The sequence below is a fragment of the Lepidochelys kempii genome, chromosome 11, assembly GCF_965140265.1.
Source record: "Lepidochelys kempii isolate rLepKem1 chromosome 11, rLepKem1.hap2, whole genome shotgun sequence".
Classification (NCBI taxonomy): domain Eukaryota; kingdom Metazoa; phylum Chordata; order Testudines; family Cheloniidae; genus Lepidochelys; species Lepidochelys kempii.
Window position 1 is genome coordinate 35941520 of NC_133266.1, and position 25993 is coordinate 35967512.

General features: G+C 39.7%; 1 protein-coding gene across 12 annotated transcripts in view; it reads right to left on the bottom strand.

Moving 5' to 3' along the window:
* Nucleotides 1–397: 397 nt before the first annotated feature.
* LOC140895597 (sodium channel protein type 2 subunit alpha-like) overlaps nt 398–25993 on the bottom strand; it is a 119918-nt gene continuing 94322 nt past the window's right edge. For 10 of the 12 annotated variants that reach the window (XM_073305672.1, XM_073305669.1, XM_073305673.1 and 7 more), the window contains 8 exons: nt 24815–24988; nt 21153–21275; nt 17863–18144; nt 16055–16108; nt 14783–14920; nt 7421–7525; nt 4899–5169; nt 398–3671 (listed from right to left, as the gene is read on the bottom strand). In XM_073305672.1, coding sequence (XP_073161773.1) covers nt 2485–3671; nt 4899–5169; nt 7421–7525; nt 14783–14920; nt 16055–16108; nt 17863–18144; nt 21153–21275; nt 24815–24988 — 2334 coding nt within the window. In that variant the 3' untranslated portion in view covers nt 398–2484. The remainder of the gene's footprint in view (nt 3672–4898; nt 5170–7420; nt 7526–14782; nt 14921–16054; nt 16109–17862; nt 18145–21152; nt 21276–24814; nt 24989–25993) is intronic. The other 2 variants (XM_073305677.1, XM_073305679.1) reach the window with 2 other exon arrangements.

Here is a 25993-nt window from a genome sequence, read left to right on the forward strand (position 1 = left end):
CAGCCATCTCCATGAATGAAGTTAGGGAAAAACAAGGCAATTTGGCCAAATAAAAAAATGTTTCTTTGAACCATTTTCGTACTTTGGAATATGTACTTGAAATTTGGCAGAAAGAAGGCTGTGGGGTGAAGTAGGTGCTTTGTGCTGTCCTTGTTAAATCTGTTGGCTATCAAGTAGTGGAGGTCCACAGAGCTTCAGCAATGTAGCAGCCATAGAAGGTAACTTATTTACTGGTGAACGCTGCATTAAACTTTCTTTAAACGTACATTTGTTTGATTTACTACTTGTGCAAAATATTTTTACGACGTGTGAAGATGGACACATTTAAATCTGAGCAGTCCTTGTCAGTATCAGTCCCTCTCTTTTCTTTAAACAATAAAAGCACAAAGAAAGGAAATACAATAAAAATGAAATCTTTATTTTTTGGCTCGATTATAACGTAGTTTACGTTCTTTAAGGTAACAGCAATTTCCTGCATGCAGTCCACCAACACATTACAAGTCAAAAGCTTTAGTAAAAGAGTCTACCTTTAACTTTAGCTTGTGTATGAAACACAAAATGTCCTGATCTTGATTATACAAGTGTGCCATTGTATTCCCGGAAAATATTGTGGGTCCCATATTGTGTTTAGAAGAGTTCTAGTGCAGCATGAATCAAAAAGATGAAGTATAATCTATGTAAACAAACACTGGAAACACAGCAAGGATTCCATGAACAATAAGACTCTCAAAACTTCTGGTGCAAGCAGTGCTAGAAATTCAAACATCCCCCCTCCACTTCCACTCACCAGCTATAACTATTTGGAAGCAAATAAACTTGGTTTCCAGCTTTACCCAAAATATTTCACATTGAAATGTTTTCAAATATAATATTAATACTCACTATTTTCTTTATTTCTTTCATTGTGAAGTTCTCCATTGAAATTTACCATGGATAGAAAATAAACAAGTGACTATGGAAAATAACTTAAGAAACAATTACTTGAACCTGATGACAGTTTTCTTATGTACAAAAATGCTGCCAAGCAATATGGTTTATTTTTACATTATTTATATATGCTAACCACATTTTCAACAGGTTAAACAGTTTGTAGTAGGTCCTATACAGTCTGGCTTTACACCAAATAGTAACCATTTAAAATGCAAAACTAAAGAAGCTGGTAAATAGCTGCAAACTATTGCTTAATGATATGAAGGAATGAGGTCTGTTTGAACAATTTAATTCACTTTACCACTGACATATGGCTTCCTACAGTGAAGAACTCTGAACAGTAGACGGAGCAAAATACAGCAGCAAAGGCAATATTAACATGCATCAGTGATCCCCTCCAAACTATCTATAATGGTACAGAATACAATAGATTACCTGTTGAAAGTTTGCAAACTAAATATACTGTGGCACTTATTTGATACAAAGTACTGTGTCATGACCACTTATTTGTATGCTCAAATATGCACAACTGTGTAAAATAAGTATTTACATAACAGAGGGCATTTTATTGACCTATTAGATGTCAGCCTTACTGAGAGAAGAAGATACAAAAACAATCCGTCAGAATAAAGTAGAACTTCTAAACAAGTGACTTGTTTTGGTGAAGTCACTTTTCAAGGGCAGATTCCATACAATATTTTTTTCTGTGGAACATTTAACAAAAACAAAGACTATGTGACTGGAATTTGGGATGAAGTTTGCACTTGCTGATATTTAATGACTTGGATTAAAATAATCCATTTCTAAATTCTTGTAAATTACAGGAGACTTTGCAGGCACATAAAGATTTGTCTGGATGCGACAACACAAATAGTTAAAACACCTCAAATTTTAGATCCACCCTGAAATGTGGAAGTAATTAAAACTCTGTTTTGTGTGATGTCATTTTTTCCCATGCATGATTTATAAGTGCAGCATGCCTTTATGCAAATCACTTCTGTCTGTACATTATAGAGAATTAGAGAGCAGAACACCTGGTCCTCAAACCCTCTTTCCCCAACATAAAACCCATTTACAAAAATAGTCACATATAATAGTAAACAACCTGTGAATTAAAAAACAATAAATTCACGAAAACCAATTTTGTAAAAATATGGCAAATGTGGCAGTTGAATTACAAACAGTGGATACAGTTACTGTACTAAATATTTTGTGGTATGTTAAAACCCACAAAAATTATAGCTTTGCACGCCTTTCATGGTCCCTACAGACTGTAGCCACTGTGTGTCTCCTCTTCAGCAGTGTCAGCTGTAGTGAAAACAGTAACCTCTTGTCAAGGTTGTTACCCTGTTTTACAAAGTCACAGGTTGATGACGAGGGATCACTGTCTTGTTATAGGCACTGACCTTGAGTATATATACACATATAATATATATATGTATGTATGTAAAAACTGTCAGTTTGGCATAAACCTCCTACAGGAGTCCTGTTGACACAAATACATCTTTCAAAGGCTGTAAACAATTTGTCACAGAAACAGCATTCTTAATTTTTTTATTTACTTTGCCTAACATTTTTACTTTTATAGTCTTTTTCTACTTTATCTTTTTCATATTTCTCTTTGTCTGGCTTTGTAACACTATCATAGGAAGGTGGAGAGGTTGTAGAGGAGCTCTCATATGTTTTTTCTGGAGTGGAGTTTTCATTGAGTTTATCAGTAATCATATCTTTGACAGGTAGGCCATCCCCTTTGGTTTTATCTTTGTTATACACACAGGAGACTTTTTTAACTTTTTGCTTTAAAATATAACATCTGTAAGCACGCTGAATAACAGTAGCAGAAACCTCCTCTTGTTTTCTTTTTAATGTAGTTGTAATTGGCTCATAGGAGACTTTAGAAGGATTGGCTGCCATAAACCGGTCTTCCATTTGTATTCGAAGTGCATCCATCTCATCACTTTCTCCCAAAACACGCTTTGTAAAAGCAAACAAGATGTCAAGACAGTGAATTCTGTCACCACTTACCATGGGCAGATCCATTGCAATAAGCTGAACTTTGTTTGGTTTTGCTATAAGAAGGGGAGGATCCAATGAAGCTGCAAAATCAGATAGTTTACTGTATTCTATAAACTGGGTTGCATCTGGATCAAACTTTTCCCAAACCTCATAGAACATCTCAAAGTCATCCTCACTCAAGGGCTCGGCACTTTCTTCTGTAGCAACACTGAAGTTCTCCAAAATAACAGCAATATACATGTTTACTACAACTAGAAATGAGATGATAATATAACTGACAAAAAAGAAAATCCCAACTGAAGGGTTACCACAGTCTCCTTTAACAGAGCTTCCTGGGTGATCTTTGTAAGGGTCACAGTCTGGTTCTCCACTGTTCAGAATTGGTGCTAACAAACCATCCCAACCAGCTGATGTGGTAATTTGAAATAGGCAGATCATGCTGTTGCCAAAAGTTTCAAAGTTGAACATGTCATCAATCCCAGCTTCCCTCTTAACGTAGGCAAAGTTGGACATTCCAAATATAGCATAGATAAACATGACCAGGAAAAGCAGGAGACCAATGTTAAACAAAGCAGGAAGAGACATCATCAAAGCAAAAAGCAAAGTACGGATCCCTTTAGCTCCCTTAATGAGACGCAGGATTCGACCAATTCTGGCGAGTCGGATAACTCTGAACAAGGTAGGGGACACAAAATATTTTTCAATCACCTTAGCTAGAAACATACCTGTTAAAACAAAAAATTCACATTGTAAAGTAAATAATACAATAGCAGCTTTTAAAGTATATTAACTCATTATTTGTGGAAATATTTATTGCTGTCTCAGAAAAAATCAGAACAATAAGTTCTTTATTTTAAATGCTGAAAGTTAACATCTTCTTTCCAGTGAAGACTGATAATAGCATTAGTGTCACATGAACTGTTTTATTTAATTGCGAAAACGTTACATTGGAGGCTGCGACACTGTGGTTTCCTTCTGTACAGATTATACCAAAGTAAAGATACCCCGCAGGAAAAGGGAAATGAGTGAGAGAAAGAGGGTTGCTTCCAGCAAAGGTAGCTTGCTCCCATCTAGATTTTGCATCTACTCATCAGGAAGCCTAGAAACTGGAATTTCTCTCTGAGTGCATTAGTTCTTGCAACTCAGTCTCCTACAAGCCTTTTATATCAAACAGTAATAATTAGATGAAAAGTAGGGTAAGCTCATGCAAGTTGTTGGAATCTGTACCTCAGGCTCTGCAGAGTGCTCAACAAAGCCTTTATGGGTATGTCTAAGCTGCAATTATTCACCCACTGCTGGCCCGTGCCAGCTGACTCAGGCTAGGGGGCTATCTAATTGCGGTGTAGATGTTTGGGCTCAGGCTGCAGCCCGGACTGTAGAATTCTGTTAGGTGAGAAGGTCCTAGAACTTGGGCGGGAGCCTGAGCCCAAATGTCTACACCACAATTAAACAACCCCCTTAGCCCAAGCCCTCTGAGCCTAGGTCAGCTGGTACAGGTCATCTCCGGGTTTTTCACTGCAGGGAAGACATACCCTATGAGGTCTGTCAGAAAATCTGCAAAAACAATTCCACAACACCTTGAAGTGTCGTGAACTCTCACAAATTGCACTATTGAGATTCACTGCCTTTTAGCTAACTGAACTCTAAATATTTAGCCTACATGATGATTTAAAAAAATCCCTCCTTGCTCACATACTCCTCAGTTTTGCTCATGAATGCAGATTCTGACATTTCAAATTACAATAAACCAAATCAGATTGGAAAAAATACTCTTGTATGCATCATTTTATGTACATTGTACTATAAAAATGAAAAATGAAGAATTGCTATCTAAATTTGATTGTAGGCCATGTAGCAAATGACAAAGCCATATGTAAAGCATCATAAAATCATTAAAGGAAATGTTCACTTTCTGTTCACATACCCCCTTCATGAAAGTGAATTGTTCTTACCCACGATGGAAAGAATGACAACCACAAAATCAAAAATGTTCCAGCCTATGGTGAAGTAGTAATAACGGAGTGAAATCAATTTCAGGACACATTCTCCAGTGAAAAGGACAATGAATACCAGGTTTATCCTGTGTAAAATAGTTTCCATTTCATCACTCTGGTCATCTGTTTCTATCATCATGGTGACCATGTTAAGGCAGATAAGAATCATGATGCTGATGTCAAATACTTGTTTTGTTACAAAATCAAAGACCATGCCTTGGAATTTGTTCTGTAAAAACAAAAACAAATACTATTTATAGTTTGAAAATATGTTTTTCTTTACAAATTGCAAATCTGGGGAAAGCAATTCTCTGTAGCTTGGCAGGAATTAGCTCTGTAGAACAGGAGTGGGTAAACTGATCCACCTTCAGAACCCAGAGGGTAACTTATCCTTTCCCCCTCTTCTGACTTGTGGCTGAACAAGTTGTCAGAGGTGAGCAAGAAGGGAATCACTGTTGGCTGGAGGGGTGATGACGATGTGAGGAACAAAGAGTAGTCAAGTCAAAGGCCACCTTTTTCATCAGTCTGTGCTCCAGGAACAGGAAATGTTATCTCCCAGCCTCTGTTCTGCGTAACTGTCCTTCACTGATTGTACTCACTGACTTAGTTGGATGGTTAAGGTTATATCCCTTACTTACTGGTTCCATCACCCAGTGTTATGCATTACTTAGTTTGATGACTTTATACATCCTTCCAGTTCGACTATTATTTAATTTGCTATAGTGGATAGCTTCTGCTATAAGTATTCCGGTGGCACCTTAAAGACTAACAGATTTATTTGGGCATAAGCTTTCATGGGTAAAAAACCACTTTTTACCCACAAAACCTTATGCCCAAATAAATCTGTTAGTCTTTAAGGTGCCACTGGACTCCTTGTTGTTTTTGTGGATACACGCTAACATGGCTACCCCCCATGCTTGCAGTAAGTATTATTTTCCAAAAGTTGTAGGGGTTCAGTGGAACAGTTAATCAAGCAATACAGTATCTGGCTCATGACGTCAAGTAGCTCACATAAAGATTTAGCCTCATGGAAATTGAACCTCTATGAACACAGTTTCATCTCTTCCCACACTCCCTGACAGGCCCTCCTTAGTTGTCTTTGAGATCCGAGGTGACTAGGATCTGCTCCCCTCTGTCTTTGTCTTCAAAGCCCACCAAGTTGCCACTATCACTCTCCCTGATTGCAGGTCTTTATGGAACTCCCAGTAAGGGCCAGTGCATCCCCATTTCCTGCAAAGGTCTTCTGGAGTGAGAAGACCAGGAAGTCAAGGTTAGGAAAGATCCCCTCTCCCTCCAGGATAGCAATAAGCAGCCAGAATTGACTGCAGCTGCCCTGGGACTCAGCTCAGTTATGTAGTGCATCATGAAACTTAGCCCAGGTATCTAGGGAATCCCCCATTTCATATGTCCAATGTATATGTTCTTAAAGAAAATATGAGAACAGCCCAAGTTATTCAAATAAGCTAACGCTAAAAAAATAAAAATAGGGACAAGGAGAAAATTCTACCTCTTTAATGAAAATAATAGAAAAAACTGGTTCCCTCTACCAAATATATATGGTACTTAAAGCTGTAATCCCCACTTGGAGTTTGCCAGCTCCCAAAACATGTCCAGAGAATAGACTAGCTTTAGTTTCGAGCTTGAGAGCTGTAAGACTCAGAGAGAGAAGCAGAACAGCTCACAGGGTGACTGATTAACTCCCTCTCCCCACAAAGGGAGAACTTTGGGAAAGTTGCATGGATCAGGCCATTCAAGCTCTGTGGATACCAGTGTCCAGAGTGGCAGAGATCCGACCCGGTACTGGCTACCGAGAGCCAGCCAACACCAGGAAGCCAGTGAGGCTGGTAGCAGCCAGGAGAAGACTGCTCCACCCAAGGGTGAAGTAAGGGGCCCTTTTTTGTTTAAGCTGGCTAACATTCACAGCACTGCAGCACTCATCTCTGGACTCCTCCTCAGCATACCATATATATGGGGAGTGCTAGGGAGGGAGCTGGGGATGAGAAGAGTTGTGAGTGTTGCAAGGTAGGAAACTAGTTGATTTGTTAATGTTTAGTACTTACTAGTTAACCCTAAACCTTTCCTCCCTTGTTCTTATTTTCCTGTTTCCAGTAAAGTCCCGCTTTGTTACACTGTTATTTTTGGGTGTGTCGTTCCTTTGCTGAACTTTCAGTTGTTATATATTGTTTCTTGTGCATTGGGATTTATACTCCTTGTCTGTTAGTAGCATTATTCATTTTCTCAAGGGACTGCACCCCTTGTGTCTCAGACACAATGTGGCGTCACCTTGGGTGGAGGCACTGGGTGTCAGAAAAAGAATCCAGGACCCAACCCATGTGAGGAGAGGGGAGAAGCCACTCCCAAGGAGCAAGCAACAGGGCGGAGGCTTGGGCCACAACTTGTGGGAGGGGCTATGAAACCTTAAAACCATGTTTTAAAATGGGTATTTAATGCAGGAGGCATGAAAATAAAGGGACTCTTACCACTGGCCTAGGTATAGGTTTTTGTGGTTTCTTGGACCCCAGTTTTTTCATTGCATTGTAGTATTTCTTCTGTTCTTCTGTCATAAATATATCTTGACCTCCAAAGTAAGTAAATGAGATCAAAACTGGTTACAACTATGTTTGCAGACATAACCTCTAACTATTGTATGTCACTATATAATTTAGTGATGGACATTTGAGTTTACATTTGATTTATATACTAAAAGGGCCATTTTCAGGTATCATACGAGTGTTATTGAACAGCTCTGTCAGCACAAAGTATATCCCAATGATTGCTTTCACTGGTAGTTGGAAGATTTCTCCAGTGTTTGCAAAACCACCTCTCCCTTCTCCCCAGTAACATAAGACCACCATAGCACTTTCTGCTCTGACCTGTTCCCAGTCCCTGACACTGAGCATGTGTCTGCAGGAAAGGGGCATGGCTAGGGCATTTCTGTGCCCTCACAGTCTCTGACTGCTGGAATGATTCTTCAGGTGACAGGGAGCCAGGTATAAATTAGGGCATCTCCGAGGTTGTTCTAATTTGTGCCAAGCACTAGCCCAGGGATTCTTAAACTGGGGGTTGCGACCCCTCAGGGGGGTCATGAGGTTATTACATGGGGGGTCGTGAGCTGTCAGCCTCCACACCCAAGCCCCACTTCGCCTCCAGCATTTATAATATTAAATATAAAAAAGTGTTTTTAATTTATAAAGGGGGTCTCACTCAGAAGCTTGTGAAAGGGGTCACCAATACGAAAGTTTGAGAATCACTGCACTAGCCTCTTCCTGGCTGGCTCCAGGACTGTGGGGCTTAATGGTGGCACAAAACCATCTTTGAACCATACTCTGCCTCATTCCTGAACTGTTCCAGGCACAGCGTGGATGCAGGTCACCACTGGGATCATAGTTTAAGAAACAAGCAAAACGGAGTGATACTGAGGGGGACCTGTCACAGGAAGACATGAACAAAAAAAAAATCCAAACAAACTGAAGCCCCTATCCATTTTAAGGGTTTGTCTACATTAGGAGTGCTTTGCTTGTATAAGAATACAGAAAAGCTTCAAAAACAGTCTCCAAGGAGAAACTGCTGAGCTTGAATTCATATGCAAACTAGATACCATTAACTTGGGTTTGAATAGAGACTAGGAGTGGCTGCTGGATCATTATACATATTAAGAAAAGGAGGACTTGTGGCACCTTAGAGACTAACCAATTTATTAGAGCATAAGCTTTCGTGAGTTACAGCTCACTTCATCAGATGCATATCGTGGAAACTGCAGCAGACTTTATATATACACAGAGAATATGAACCAATACCTCCTCCCACCCCACTGTCCTGCTGGTAATAGCTTATCTAAAGTGATCATCAGGTGGGCCATTTCCAGCACAAATCCAGGTTTTCTCACCCTCCACCCCCCCACACAAATTCACTCTCCTGCTGGTGATAGCCCATCCAAAGTGACAACTCTTTACACAATGTGCATGACAATCAAGTTGGGCTATTTCCTGCACAAATCCAGGTTTTCTCACATCCCCCCCACCCCCATACACACACAAACTCACTCTCCTGCTGGTAATAGCTCATCCAAACTGACCACTCTTCAAGTTAAAACCCAAGTTAAACCAGAACATCGGGGGGGGGGGGTAGGAAAAAACAAGAGGAAACAGGCTACCTTGCATAATGACTTAGCCACTCCAAGTCTCTATTTAAGCCTAAATTAATAGTATCCAATTTGCAAATGAATTCCAATTCAGCAGTTTCTCGCTGGAGTCTGGATTTGAAGTTTTTTTGTTTTAAGATAGCGACCTTCATGTCTGCGTGACCAGAGAGATTGAAGTGTTCTCCGACTGGTTTATGAATGTTATAATTCTTGACATCTGATTTGTGTCCATTTATTCTTTTACGTAGAGACTGTCCAGTTTGACCAATGTACATGGCAGAGGGGCATTGCTGGCACATGATGGCATATATCACATTGGTGGATGTGCAGGTGAACGAGCCTCTGATAGTGTGGCTGATGTTATTAGGCCCTGTGATGGTGTCCCCTGAATAGATATGTGGGCACAATTGGCAACGGGCTTTGTTGCAAGGATAAGTTCCTGGGTTAGTGGTTCTGTTGTGTGGTATGTGGTTGTTGGTGAGTATTTGCTTCAGGTTGCGGGGCTGTCTGTAGGCAAGGACTGGCCTGTCTCCCAAGATTTGTGAGAGTGTTGGGTCATCCTTTAGGATAGGTTGCAGATCCTTAATAATGCGTTGGAGGGGTTTTAGTTGGGGGCTGAAGGTGACGGCTAGTGGCGTTCTGTTATTTTCTTTGTTAGGCCTGTCCTGTAGTAGGTAACTTCTGGGAACTCTTCTGGCTCTATCAATCTGTTTCTTTACTTCTGCAGGTGGGTATTGTAGTTGTAAGAAAGCTTGACAGAGATCTTGTAGGTGTTTGTCTCTGTCTGAGGGGTTGGAGCAAATGCGGTTGTATCGCAGAGCTTGGCTGTAGACGATGGATCGTGTGGTGTGGTCAGGGTGAAAGCTGGAGGCATGCAGGTAGGAATAACGGTCAGTAGGTTTCCGGTATAGGGTGGTGTTTATGTGACCATTGTTTATTAGCACTGTAGTGTCCAGGAAGTGGATCTCTTGTGTGGACTGGACCAGGCTGAGGTTGGTGGTGGGATGGAAATTGTTGAAATCATGGTGGAATTCCTCAAGGGCTTCTTTTCCATGGGTCCAAATGATGAAGATGTCATCAATATAGCGCAAGTAGAGTAGGGGCTTTAGGGGACGAGAGCTGAGGAAGCGTTGTTCTAAATCAGCCATAAAAATGTTGGCATACTGTGGGGCCATGCGGGTACCCATAGCAGTGCCGCTGATCTGAAGGTATACATTGTCCCCAAATGTGAAGTAGTTATGGGTAAGGACAAAGTCACAAAGTTCAGCCACCAGGTTAGCCGTGACATTATCGGGGATAGTGTTCTTGACGGCTTGTAGTCCATCTTTGTGTGGAATGTTGGTGTAGAGGGCTTCTACATCCATAGTGGCCAGGATGGTGTTATCAGGAAGATCACCGATGGATTGAAGTTTCCTCAGGAAGTCAGTGGTGTCTCGAAGGTAGCTGGGAGTGCTGGTAGCGTAGGGCCTGAGGAGGGAGTCTACATAGCCAGACAATCCTGCTGTCAGGGTGCCAATGCCTGAGATGATGGGGCGCCCAGGATTTCCAGGTTTATGGATCTTGAGTAATAGATAGAATATCCCAGGTCGGGGTTCCAGGGGTGTGTCTGTGCAGATTTGATCTTGTGCTTTTTCAGGAAGTTTCTTGAGCAAATGCTGTAGTTGCTTTTGGTAACTCTCAGTGGGATCAGAGGGTAATGGCTTGTAGAAACTCGTGTTGGAGAGCTGCCGAGCAGCCTCTTGTTCATATTCCGACCTATTCATGATGACAACAGCACCTCCTTTGTCAGCCTTTTTGATTATGATGTCAGAGTTGTTTCTGAGGCTGTGGATGGCATTGCGTTCCGCATGGCTGAGGTTATGGGGCAAGTGATGCTGCTTTTCCACAATTTCAGCCCGTGCACGTCGGCGGAAGCACTCTATGTAGAAGTCCAGTCTGCTGTTTCGACCTTCAGGAGGAGTCCACCTAGAATCCCTCTTTCTGTAGTGTTGGTAGGGAGACCTCTGTGGATTAGTATGCTGTTCCGAGGTATTTTGGAAATATTCCTTGAGTCGGAGACGTCAAAAATAGGATTCTAGGTCACCACAGAACTGTATCATGTTCGTGGGGGTGGAGGGGCAGAAGGAGAGGCCCCGAGATAGAACAGCTGCTTCTGCTGGGCTGAGAGTATAGTTGGATAGGTTAACAATATTGCTAGGTGGGTTGAGGGAACCATTGCTGTGGCCCCTTGTAGCATGTAGTAGTTTAGAAAGTTTAGTGTCCTTTTTCTTTTGTAGAGAAGCAAAGTGTGCGTTGTAAATGGCTTGTCTAGTTTTAGTAAAATCTAGCCACGAGGAAGCTTGTGTGGAAGGTTGGTTTTTTATGAGAGTATCCATTTTTGAGAGCTCATTCTTAATCTTTCCCTGTTTGCTGTAGAGGATGTTGATCAGGTGATTCCGCAGTTTCTTTGAGAGCGTGTGGCACAAGCTGTCAGCATCGTCTGTGTGGTATGTAGATTGTAACGGATTTTTTACCTTCAGTCCTTTTGGTACGATGTCCATCTGTTTGCATTTGGAAAGGAAGATGATGTCTGTCTGTATCTGTACAAGTTTTTTCATGCAGTTGATAGATTTCCACTCCATATGGCTAAATGCAGTGCCTTGCATAATGACAGGTTTCAGAGTAACAGCCGTGTTAGTCTGTATTCGCAAAAAGAAAAGGAGTACTTGTGGCACCTTAGAGACTAACCAATTTATTAGAGCATAAGCTTTCGTGAGCTACAGCTCACTTCATCAGATGCATATCGTGGAAACTGCAGCAGACTTTATATATAGAGGAGGTATTGGTTCATATTCTCTGTGTATATATAAAGTCTGCTGCAGTTTCCACGATATGCATCTGATGAAGTGAGCTGTAGCTCACGAAAGCTTATGCTCTAATAAATTGGTTAGTCTCTAAGGTGCCGCAAGTCCTCCTTTTCTTTTTGCGAATACAGACTAACACGGCTGTTACTCTGAAACCTATACATATTAAATCTACTTCCTTAAATTAAGTATCCTCACACCTTCTTGTCCTCAACTGTCTAAAGGGGCCATCTTGATTATCACTACAAAAGCTTTTTTCTTCTGCTGATAATAGCTCATCTTAACTAATTAGCCTCTCACAGTTTGTATGGTAACTTCCAATTTGTGTGTGTGTGTGTATATATATATATATATATGTTTCATTCTATGCGTCTGATGAAGTGGGCTGTAGCCCACGAAAGCTTAGGCTCTAATAAATTTGTTGGTCTCTAAGGTGCCACAAGTACTCCTGTTCTTTATACCAGCAAAGTGCTTCTAGTGTGATGCACCTATATCAGTAAAGCTGCGCTTTATACTGGTATGGCAAAACTAGTGCCCTGGAGTGAAACAAGCTACTCCAGTAAAAGTGCAGTTTTGCTGGTGTAACTGAGTCTGTACAAAGGACTTCTGCCAGCAGAGCTTTGTTGGTTAGGGATCACACCTCTTCACATCCTCGACTGACATAGCTACATTTGTAGAAGTCTGTAGGGTAGACAAAGCCTAAGACTTTCAAGTCCTGTTATTTGTTTTTCACATTAGCCTCCATTTTGCAGGGACAAATGTTACCTTTCAAATATCTGACTATTTGATTTGTGGATGTTTTCAGCATTCTAACATTTGTGTTAGTTGATTATGGACACAATTAAATGGAAGTTCAGTGTTAAAGTTAGGCTGTCAGTGTCTACTAAACTGGAAATTTAAGCCTCAAGTCATGGCATTTGCCCCTTGAAGTGTCTGAAGAAGCTGCAGGTTGGTCTGCAGTTATTCTGAAGAGAAATGCTGACTGTTTAGAGATGTTCATTCACAGCTGAGTTTTGCCTTAGACTCACTTGGGAGTAGAATGGAAATGTTGTATCTCATTAACTGATTAGAGTGGCCGCAGCTGAAGCCAAAGGATTTTCACAGCAAACACAGACATTTAAGATGATACTCAGGCTGCTAGTTCCATCAGACACCTGAAGAATTACCATACTAACGATCCTAGGGCCTCCAATTATTTTTAATTAAATTATTTTAAAATTACTTGAAAGTTCAACAGATTCAGAAAAAAAAATTCCCATTATTTCTTACTTTTTTTTTACCTTTCCAATGAACTATAAATTAAAGGAGGATTAAATAGGGTTTACAAGTTCCTCCCATTTCCTATAATTGAACAGGTCAGAATCATATGGCTCATTACTAACGATCCTTAATAAGCTTTACTCCTGTGATTAGTCCTGTTGGAATTGATGGGACTTATTCTTATAAAGGCTTGTAGAACTGGATTTGTAATTGCTTCCTTGTTTTTTGTGTTTTATTTTGTGGGTATGTCTACACTGGAGCTGGAAGGTGTAATTTCCAGCCTGAGGAGGCATAACCCACGCTAGCTCTGATAGACTTAGCACACTAAAAATAGAAGTGAAATTTCTGTGAACATATTTGTATTAAACAAGGGCTTATTGTTTCCTGCCTTCTCTTGACTTCTTGCAGTGAAGTCAAAGTGCTGAAAATTATGATGTTGCAGTCAGATCCACGACAGCAGATTTTTTCATTACAAAAATAGGATCAGGCAGAGGTGAATTTATTTAGATACTTGAAATAAATTGTGTGTTCATCATCTTTACACAGAATAAGTCACTGGTTCACTGTAAGGAATGTCTAGAATGGAAATAGACTTGGGGATTTGTAGCTTTTATTATACTGTCATAAATATAAAGGGAAGGGTAAACCCCTTTGAAATCCCTCCTGGCCAGGGGAAAGCTCCTCTCACCTGTAAAGGGTTAAGAAGCTAAAGGTAACCTCGCTGGCACCTGACCAAAATGACCAATGAGGAGACAAGATACTTTCAAAAGCTGGGAGGAGGGAGAGAAACAAAGGGTCTGTGTGTCTGTCTATATGCTGGTTTCTGCCGGGGATAGACCAGGAATGGAGTCTTAGAACTTTTAGTAAGTAATCTAGCTAGGTATGTGTTAGATTATGATTTCTTTAAATGGCTGAGAAAAGAATTGTGCTGAATAGAATAACTATTTCTGTCTGTGTATCTTTTTTGTAACTTAGGGTTTTGCCTAGAGGGATTCTCTATGTTTTTGAATCTAATTACCCTGTAAGATATCTACCATCCTGATTTTACAGGGGGGATTTCTTTATTTCTATTTACTTCTATTTTTATTAAAAGTCTTCTTGTAAGAAAACTGAATGCTTTTTCATTGTTCTCAGATCCAAGGGTTTGGGTCTGTGGTCACCTATGCAAATTGGTGAGGCTTTTTATCCAACATTTCCCAGGAAAAGGGGGGGTGCAAGTGTTGGGAGGATTGTTCATTGTTCTTAAGATCCAAGGGTCTGGGTCTGTAGTCACCTAGGCAAATTGGTGAGGCTTTTTACCAAACCTTGTCCAGGAAGTGGGGTGCAAGGTTTGGGAAGTATTTTGGGGGGACAGATGTGTCCAAACAGCTCTTCCCCAGTAACCAGTATTAGTTTGGTGGTGGTAGCGGCCAATCCAAGGACAACGGGTGTAATATTTTGTACCTTGGGGAAGTTTTGACCTAAGCTGGTAAAGATAAGCTTAGGAGGTTTTTCATGCAGGTCCCCACATCTGTACCCTAGAGTTCAGAGTGGGGGAGGAACCTTGACATATACCTTGTTCACTCTTAAAGCAGTAAATAAATACTTGAAATACTTATCTTCTTTTTTTGTTGATTGAAGTTGTCTATGATGACACCAATGAAAAGGTTCAAGGTGAAGAATGATCCGAATATGATAAAGATGACAAAGTAAAGATACATGTACAGGTTGTCCTCATACTTAGGCTGATCTAGTAGCTATAAAACATCATACATTTACATATTATCTGCATGAAGACTAAGAATCAAAAATTTCATTTAATTCATAAAGCAGCAACTCATGGCAAGAGGAGATAGATAGATACAGATATACAACACAGAATACAAAGTGTACAGTGCTCACTTTATATTATTTTTATTACAAATATTTGCACTGTAAAAGAGATAAAATAGTATTTTTCAATTCACCTCATGCAAGTCCACTCAGTCCTACTTCTTGTTCAGCCAATCACTAAGACAAACAAGTTTGGTTACATTTACGGGAGATAATGCTGCCCGCTTCTAATTTACAATGTCACATGAAAGTGAGAACAGGCATTCGCATGGCACGGTTGTAGCTGGTGTTGCAAGTCATTTACATGCCAGATATGCTAAACATTTGTATGCCCCTTCATGCTTCAACTTGTAGGCTCTAAAGTTTTACATTGTTTTGTTTTTGAGTGCAGTTATGTAAAAAAAAATTCTACATTTGTAATTGTACTTTCACGATAGAGATTTCTTTACAGTACTTGTATGAAGTGAATTGAAATTTACTATTTCTATCCCCCCTGGATACCTTCTCAGATGCTCCTCAACCCTGAAAAGTGATTTGCACCAAATAAGTTGGGCAACATACAGTGCCCAGCCTACACGAGCAATGAAGTGTGTGACCCTCTAATTATCAATTTTGAAAAAAGGTTGTGTATTCCTGTATATTCAATGTATGCATTTCCTGAATCTCTCTTTTTTTTTAACCGTTCACACAGATGATTACCAAAGGCAGTGTTTAATCCATCACCATTTGGCATCTTTAAATTGAGGCTGGATGGTTTTCTAAAAAATAATCTAAACAGACTAATTCAACTACAAATTATCGGGCTTAATAGAAATAAGGAAGATTAATTCCCTTGACTGCAGAAATTGCTTTGTGAAATTCTATGGCCTATGTTATGTAGGAAATCTCATTAGTTGATTAAAATGGTCCATTTTGGCCTTATAATCAGTGAATCCATGTCGTTATTGTTCAATATTTTCAACACAATTCAATATAGCTATTAAAATTTCATTACATATGCGGAATGTCGGAATATATTCAACAGATATAAATGGTCTTAAAACTTATATTATACTTACATCTCGTGAATCAACAGCTGCATACATAATATCCATCCATCCTTTAAATGTAGCCTGGAAATGAAACACAAGTTTTTATTTACCTGTAAAAATCCAGGCCCTACAAAATTATGAGAGCACATCTCTTAATAATCTTTTTTTAAAAACATAAATTCATACCAGCACTGTTCATATCACAATTAAAAATGCGCATATAATACAATTATATGTATTAGTCTCCTACCCTTTTTCATAAATAGTTATCAGACATTCTAAAAATGTTCCAATCATATGTATGCTACTACTTCATCCATTCTCCAGGCACCAAATGTGGCCCTTGATCTTTGCTAAGAAGCCTTAGTGATATCATTAGGAGTTTTTTTGTATGGAAAAAGTGGCAATTATTGCCCATTTTAAGTAACAATATCGCGTAAAATGAGTATAACCAGGCAATACCATAAAATGTGATTTCTAATACTTCACTATTCATTTAATATACTGTATAGAGCTGTATTACAAATATTAATCCAATAGGAAAGTTATGAGTCTTTAGTACATTTGTCCTCCTTAAAACATTTTTAGAATGATCCTATTTACCTAATTAATGTTAGTGCGGTTTCCCTTGCATTAATTATTTGTAAATGACAATTGTACAGATTTTTTTAGTGGCAACCACTGTTTGTCCCAGCCATGTAGAAAGAAAGACAAGGCACAAGGGATGTGGTTTAACTAAGCCACACATTTATTAATGTAACTTATCTGGGTACTATCTGGCAAAAACTTATCCAGAGCAGGTCATCCTTCCTTCCATGATTTGTTCACCTGGTGGAGGGCTGCCATCAGGTCTCCACAACTAGTTCCTGCCCGATGCTGGGATCTTACCTCCCTCCATGTGTACAAGGATTAAGGGGCTACAGAAAAGGGGGTTCTCCTCTTGTTGAATCAGACATTAGGAGCTCCATCCCAATTCCCCAGCTTCTTTAGGGGAAGCATTCCCCTAACGTCACTTCCAATTACGTTCTACTAGGGAACTCGGCTCCCATCCCATTGAATGATTATCTGCACAGTTATCAGTTTGAACTGTATCTCCTAACCTAACCACCAGGTCCCTGAGCTGCTGTGGGGAAGACTTAAAAACCCGCCCTACCCCTGCCAATCTGGCAGTGAGGGGAAAATTCCTTCCCTGTCCCAGACAGGTGACTAGCACGATGCCCACAGCTGACTCAGCAAACCTGTTCCTACTATAATCCTAGGGATGGGAGGGTGGGACTTGTTATTCTGGGCATATAATGACACCCTGGCCAGAAGAAAGGGCACATGTGCCCTCCCCTTGGGTGCATGGGTGCCAGTATGTTCTTGGGAACCCCTCCTCAGACCAGCCAATCTGCAAGGATGCCTGCCTTCTTCTCAGCTTCATTTCCCACCCCAAATGCACAAGGAACTGAACTCCCACGAGAGGGCGGAGAGGGACAGGGAGGGAGGGGGACCCTTAAAGAAGCCACAGAGCCCTCTTTCTTGTGCCAGCCTAGACTAATTCCCACCCTCCGCTCTCCAGGCTGCAGGGGGTGCAATTGTATTGTGCGTCATCAAAACGCTTCCTTTTGCCTTTTTAACATTAGGGACTATCAGTGTAAGAAGGTATTCCCTATATTAGGGTGGGGAATCCCTTTTATACCACTAATATCTTAATTACAGGTAAAGTAATATGCGTCTTTTTAAGGGTACTGACTGTATATGAGGAAATTAACCTGCTTTTTGATGAAAGTTGTCCATTTCTCTTATACTTTTTTTTTCAAATACAGCAATATAAAATACAGAAATTCACTTACTACTTGAAGCAGTGCAAGATACCCAGCGCCTACATTATCGAAGTTTACTTTCACATTTTTCCATCGGGCACTTTCATTCTTTTTTATGAGGTCCTCGCATTGAGTATAATTGTCAACATCGCTGATATCAAACATCTCACCAGTTGTTGTGTTAACACAGTTGTAGAACTTGCCAGCAAACAGATTTACTCCCATGATGCTGAAGATTAGCCAGAATATCAGACAAACCAGTAGCACATTCATGATGGATGGAATTGCTCCTATCAGGGCATTAACAACCACCTAGCATACAAATTAAAGACAAAAAAGCCTCAATGATCTTTTATAATTAAAGAATCACACAATGTTCTATTAATATTTCTATAATACTAACAGATTTTTTCTGTCTATATTTTATAATGAAATATTTTAGCAAATATTGAAAGAAAGTAATACCTTCAATGAAACTGAAAAAAGCAAGAACTAAAACCCTACATGGAAAGCAAGGCAATGAAAAAGTATGAAAAGAAATTAAAGAAAACCTGGTAGTGGTTAGATGGAGCCTTAGAATTTGTGTGCTCTAGAAAAAAGAGAGAAAGAAATGTTAAATATTAAGAACATAAATCAAAATCTATAGACAGTGCAACAAAATATATTTTTAAATAAATGTAAAGAATGACTGATGATGGAAGACTGAGCAAAAGAATTTTACACATAAAGTAGGCAGTACTGATGACTTGATTCTGAGATTGAATTAAAACATTAGGAATTATACACATGATATGCTAATATTCACATAGAAAAGTTAGGCAACTCTGTACTATGCATTTAGTTTTGTCATCACATAATTAATTTTAAACCTTGGTCTAAAATAATCTTTATATTCATTGGACTTAATGAGAGCAAAGAAATGCACACTTCTGTTCATTGGTTTTTCTTGGCTATGTTTAATTTATATACAATTAAGCAATTCTACCCGGAAAAAGTGACTGCAAAAGATCAGAGCAAGTGCAGCTGAGCAAAAGGTTATTTGAATTATGTATAGTGATTCTATTTTACTCTGAAAAGAAGATTCAGCAGCTGAGGAAACAGCAAAGAATCTGTCTGCAGTGAAGGTTTTGGGTGGTTAATTTTGTATCCAAAGACCACTAAAATCAAGAGGAATCTTTCCATTTACTTCACTAGGCTTTTGTTTGGGGCCTATGGGGTGTGGGCAAAGAGCTAGTATTTTATCTAGTTGCCAGGTACAAAGAATCTATTCACTGGCATCAGTTATTTAAAAATGCATTCTTATTGTGTTGTACAGTATTGGTGTGACGGGGTATATCAGCCCCACATGGTTACAGGAGGAGTTAACCTTTCTCTCTTAGTAGAGGAGGCCACACACCCCCAGCTCTCCTGGGCGTGCTCCATCTGGAAGCAGGCTATAAAAACCAGCAGAGCAGCTCAGTCTGGGCTGACCACCGGCGGGGAAGGAGGTGTGTCGCCAGCTCCTGAGGGAGGACCACCTGCACTCCAAGATGTGGAGGCCAGCCACACGGAGGCAGACCCCGACACGGGACATCGTGGAGAGGGGAGAGACTGGATAATCCCAGAGACGGAGGCCGCCAGAGACTTGGGTAGGAAGTGACCCAGGGAGGTTTTGTGGCAAAACAGTGACAGAAGAGGACCAAGGCTCGGCCTGTTTTGGTGGACCCCCATCTTGCTAGTAGTATGGACTCTGGCCATTGGGCCGCACTGCCCCGACAGGAGGGGCTGTAGTATTGACTCTGACCATTGGGCCGCACTGCCTGGACATCAGGGGCTGTAGTACTGGCTCTGACCATTGGTCTGCACTGCCCTGCTATCAAGGGCTGCATTAAGGACTGAGGCCCCTGAGCTGCACAGCCCAGAGACCTGATCACGGGACTGTGAGGCAGATTGCCTCTCCCCTGCCTCCACGGGATGATGGGGTGTATCAGCCCCGCGACAATTGGAAAGAAACAGTACTGTTTGTATATATGTGAGCTTAAAGTATACAGATAGATTATAAAGGGAGTTTTGTAGAAGCTGGGTTTTCCAAGGTGAAGGTTAAGATATGAATGTTATCCATTTTGTTACAAATCAGTTTTTTCAGACATTAGAATCATCTGTCACTACAACTGAGATAATTGCTGTTATATTTAGGCAGATTGGCAAGCTATGGAAATCTGAATAATTTCCTAAACAGGAAAGAATTGGAAAGCTATGTGGGAAGAGAGGCAAGGTGGTGGAGTCAGATAGGCTCATCAAAATTGCCTTGATCCTTAGGAGAAAAATACACAATAAAACTCAAAGTTGAAAGGCAGCAGCTAAGAGAACTCTGCTCCCATCTCTGTCTTCCATTTTCACCCCATCCTTCTCTCTACCATTTATTGAGAGAGCCTTCCCCTCACTTCCTATCTCATGTGGGGGTGCCTCTCAGAAATACAGAAATGTGTGTTTTCCCCCCATTCCAGCTGGCAGGGAGTCTCATGCTCCAGCTGCTGCCAGCCTCTTCACCATGATCTTGCTATGTGTCCCATGCCAGTTCTGACACATGAGGCAGGGGATGGAGGCTGGCAGCAGTAGATGGAATAAGCATCCCAGGAAGACTGAAAAGGGAACTGGAGTTTCTCAGTTCTAAGGCCAGTTTCTCCCCACTCAGGTCCCTAAATCCAATGGGAATTATAACAGCTCCAGGGCTGGAATAACTCACCTCTGTTGTCATGAGTAGATTGGGTACACTCTAAGGCTGACCTGCAAGAAGTAAACTACATGCGTGTAAACCCTGTGCCTTTCCATCACACACTTTTCATGTACTCTGTCATAGGAGTTCTGTGCAGTAAGCCCCAGTATCATTATTTAAAACCTGATTGCCATACATAGTAGAAAGAGAGCAACCACAGGCTATGCAGTTCTGCAAGCTAACTAGACACAATTTTTTTAGACTTTTTTTTTTCTTAGCAGGAGAGAAATATAGAAACTATGCTTCTTTCACTCATCATCAGAAAATGTGATAGGCATTAACAATGCAGCCATTGCATCCTGATAATTCCTTAATGTTTTACACAAAAACTCTGTAATTAGCTAGGTGGTAAATAACCTAAAAAATATGTGTGATTGCTTGTAAATGCTAATGATTGCAATTGGATATAAATTTTAGTTATGTAATAAAGCATCCTACTGTAGTTACTGGTATGCCATAGAAAAGAGGATAGTGCAATATTTCTACATGGATTTGTCATTCCTCATTTTGCAAGTATGGTTTCTGTTTATGCATGGATTAATTCAGGTTCTTTCATTTGTCTCACCCTCATCCCTTCAAATCGTGACAAGGCTCTTAGAGGTCTCAAAGCTCTTAGTGTCCTAAGCGATTTAATGGCACCAAGTTCGGAATAGCCCAAGGCATTGGCAATTAGACTAACCAACGACACCTACAGAAAAACAGAAAAACAATAATTATTCATTTCCTGAACCTGCTGATATTAGGATATAATATGCATTATGTGGGTTTCTTAAGACTGGTTGGACCTCTTTCTATAGTTTTCCTTTTTTAACCATAGGAAATATTTTAAAAAATTATTGAGGAAGGGAAAATACTTATAGGACACCTGTTTATGGAACCTTTGTTGACATAAAAAAGTCCTTACATTTTCATGTATTTTGTTGGAGGGGCAAGGAACCATAATGGACCTAAAAAGGGCCTGTTTAAAAAAAAAAAGAGTATACATTAGTCTGTATAGCTTGCCAATTTGCCTTATCTTTATCTCTTCTTATCTGGTTAGAGTTCAATATCTGGACATAGCTCACTGTTCTCAAAGGATATAGTTTTCAAAAGCACCTATGTATCTTAGGGGCCTTAGTTCTACTGACTTTCAATAGGTTTTAGTCACTTTCAAAAATTTTACCCAAGGTCTTTAATAAGGATACTTTGTACCTTTTTCTGAGGTTTTTAAGTACTTTACAGTTGTGGCTAAGTATTATTTATTATCCTCATTTTACAAAGGCACAGAGAGGTTATGTAACTTGCCCAGGGTCAAGCAGTGGCCAGTTAATAGAACAGATAGGATTAGGATCTAGTTCTCCTAACTTCTGGTTCACTGCTCTAACCAGCACATCATGAGGCTTCCCTACAGCCTTGATCATTTGGTCAGACTCAAAGGGCACGGCTGCAGTCTTAGCTCCATGCCATACATGGAGCAACACGTGATATCAGCCATATAATATAACAGTTCCTGTAAGGCACCATATCTTCCTTAGAATCCAGGAACTAGTGGATAGAACACCAGGAAAACACTTTGGCAAAAAGTGGGCAGACACCCCAGTAACTGGTGCAGATTCCACAACACTCTTCTTTATGCTTCCGCTTACCAACAAGTTTGGTAGGTTTCAGTGGCAGCAGTTCACCTGTGAAAGGCTGATGATTGCTGTGATAACTCAGCATGGACATCTTCCCATGGCCTGTTGTCAGGAAGACTTCATAAACCTTAGATATTAATAATACAGTCGCTGTTCCACACCCAGACATAAAAACATAGTGACTAATATCTCTGAAATTAGTGTTGATGGAGCTGCCACATTCCTACTTTCTTGACTATCTTCTTCCAAAAGGGAGATTTGAGAAGGATGATTAACATCATCACTAAGGTCCGAAAATGACTTATTGAGCAAAAGCCTAACCACCACCCATTTAACGGCACATTGTTGTACATTATAATATAAGAGTTATGAAAGTAAAACAAGCAGGATTTGGACTATAGTGATTGCCATTTAAAAGTCATTGTTTACCAATAGATAAGCAATTGAGGTTCCAAGCTTATTTCCTGTTCTAAATAAAGGAAAGTACAGTGCTATCTCAGGTACGTGTGAGACAGCTATCGGCGAATTTCAGCTTTTTATTGACCACCACTGTATATTTACAAAGACACACGGGCAATGAAATCATATTTGTACTATATCAGAGAATATTGCTCAATGTCAATTACTCCACCACGGGAGAGGATTAACTTTCATGTCTGAAATGAAGCTAATCTAAGCAGTTTTAAGTGGAAATTTGCCACAGTTGTGTTTCTTTTGATTAAAGTATAACTATAGCATTCCACCACCAGAAGTATAGAATACATGTATACCTGAATATATGCGTATTTCATTCCAGTACTTGAAAGAATCCTGAAGACCTTCACTTAATCCCACAAGATTTATAACACAAATCACTTTTCAGATGTAAGTATTCACTGATATGACAATAAGGAATGCCCCTTATGTGCTAAAATAGTTTTATTTTATATATAAACAAAAATGACTTGAACCACAACTATGGGAGTTAAAAGAGCATGCATCTAGAAATGACAATCTGAGATCAGATAGTAATAAAACATCCGATGAAGTGAGCTGTAGCTCACAAAAGCTCATGTTCAAATAAATTGGTTAGTCTCTAAGGTGCCACAAGTACTCCTTTTCTTTTTGCGAAAACAACAGGAGTACTTGTGGCACCTTAGAGACTAACAAATTTATTAAAGCATAAGCTTTCGTGGGCTACAGCCCACTTCATTGGATACATCGAATGGAACATATAGTAAGAAGATATATATATATATATATATATATAACATATGGATAAGTTGGAAGTTGCCATACAAACTGTGAGAGGCTAATTAGTTAAGATGAGCTATTGTCAGCAGGAGAAAAAAACTTTTGTAGTGATAATCAAGATGGCCCATTTAGATAGTTGACAAGAAGGTGTGAGGATACTTAACTTAGGGAAATAGAATCTAAGTTAAGTATCCTCATTGGACGTAGGAGCCAGAGGGGGGACATGCAGATCCATGGCATGCGCAGAGCAGGGCAAGCCCCCAATCCCGCTCCCTAGCTGGAGCAGGACAAGCCCCGGACCCTGCATCCTGGTGAGAGCTTGAGGGCTGAATTAAAACGTCTGAAGGGCCAGATGTGGCCCCTGGGCCGAAGTTTGCCCACCGCTGTTCTAGAGCATACTAACAGAAACATTACAATGAAGGGACCAGAATTTGGACTGCCTCGTGAAGCAATACAATAATTTAGTGGCAACAACCTTCAACACCTTTGCCTCCAAGATACCCATTTTCATTTGAACACACACATCACTTTGGCTCACTAAAGGACTGAGTCAGATAACATTGGAAGGCAGGAGACCAAAATATTCTGGGAGCACTGATCCCTTAAGACAATGATCATAAGAACAGCCATACCGTGTCAGACTAAAGGTCCATTTAGCCCAGTATCCTGTCTTTCAACAGTGGCCAATGTCAGGTGCTCCAGAGGAAATGAACAGAACTGGTAATGATCAACTGATCCATCCTCTGCAGGGACTTTGTACAGATATATGCCATGGCTGGGAAGGAAGCCAAGAAAAGCTTCTCTTCTCTTCCATCATAAACCCTCCCAAGTCATAGCTAACTTATTTCTTACAAATTGTCAAACAGCTAATAAACTCCAGCTACACTAACTAATTTCATATGTTAATGCCACTGCCTTTTTCACTACTTCACTGCAAACACTAACAGAGTAGAGGATAATCTCTTGGGAATAAAGCTTTGACAGCATTTGGACCAAACATAGTATCTTAGATGCAAAGTTTGGATGGCTGTAGAAAAGTTCCATGATGATATAATGTATTATTTGAGAAACAATATGTGATCATATAATAAGACTGTGTCATAATGTATATGCACAAATTGCGGAGTTTTGCTTGGGACCTTAACTTTGGTATGTCCTGGCTTTTGTTTAGTATGCAACGTTCTGTTAGTTATAGTTTTCTCTTTTGAGTATAAATGCACCTTTAGTAACACCATCAGATAACCACAGGCTGTTAGTAAAATTTCCATTAATTTTTGCTCAAAGTACTGTGTTCATTAGAAATCTACTTCACAATAGTGAGCTTTGTAACTTTGTTGATAGGAAAATCAGTCAGAAAAGACTTGAAGAATAAAGAACTTACATCAACAATCAAGAAGTCCAGCCAGCACCAGGCATTAGTGAAATACATTTGAAAACCATAGGCAACCCATTTCAGAAGCATTTCCAGAATAAAGATGTATGTGAAAACCTTGTCAGCATATTCCAGCATGGTCTTGATAGTCTTGCGCTGCTCTATATATATGTCTTCAAAAGCCTGTGAACACAACGTTTGCAAGTATTCATAACTAAGTATTCATTCCTGGTTCAGAAAGATCAATTAGATAAATGAAGAAAGCGGAGGGATTAAAGTCTGTGCACCATTTTCATTTTCTTCTTTGTGCACTATTTTCAACTCTTAAATTACTTAGTTCCCATTTCACTACATCTGCTTCAACAGAATCCAACTTTGAGAGAGGCAGTCTTGTTTTATGCTTTCTCCAATAGAATATGGAGCATATGTTTTCTTAAGCAAAAGGAAAAGTCTAGTCTCTATTATTTTGAGAAACAAGAAATATAGGGACTCTACATGTAATTCTGTGTACTGTTTGTGTGACTCTCAGTTGTCTGTGATTTTTTTTTCACAATTGAGGTTTGGTTTTACAAAATCAAAGTAAATAATTCCAGGCCAAATCCTGAGGTCCTTACTCAGATTTTTACTCAACCTTTAAATAAACCCTCACAGAAATTAGTGATAAATTTGCCTATAAGAATTATTGCCTATAGAGACTTCAGGATTTGTGATCCTATTTTATTATTGAATCAAGAAATAAATACAAAGAATGATTTTCTGCCAATATTTTAATACAGGGGTTAACTCAAAAAATCCTCCTTTTCCAGATACGTACATTCTCCCAGAGAGGAGTAGTGAGGAAGATTTTATTTACTTCCCCATTTAAATAAAACGCTTTTCCTATCAGCATAACCAAGAAAAAAGACAGTGTTTACTGGCAAGAAAATATATATTTAAGTGTATTTATGGAAATGTCGGTAATTTGTTTTTGGAAAGTATACTATGCCCATTGATAGTGTAGCAAATGTAGAGCATGTGTAATTTGAAATGGGATAGTGGGTGAAGAGTGACAATCTTTTTGGAAACAATTGCCATTTAGTGAAATCTTATACATTCCAAAGATGACAAAAAATTTAGAAAATAATAATAATAGTAAGACAACAATGACCCAGGGTGGAGCATGACAGTGATGATTTAAGCAGAATGCAG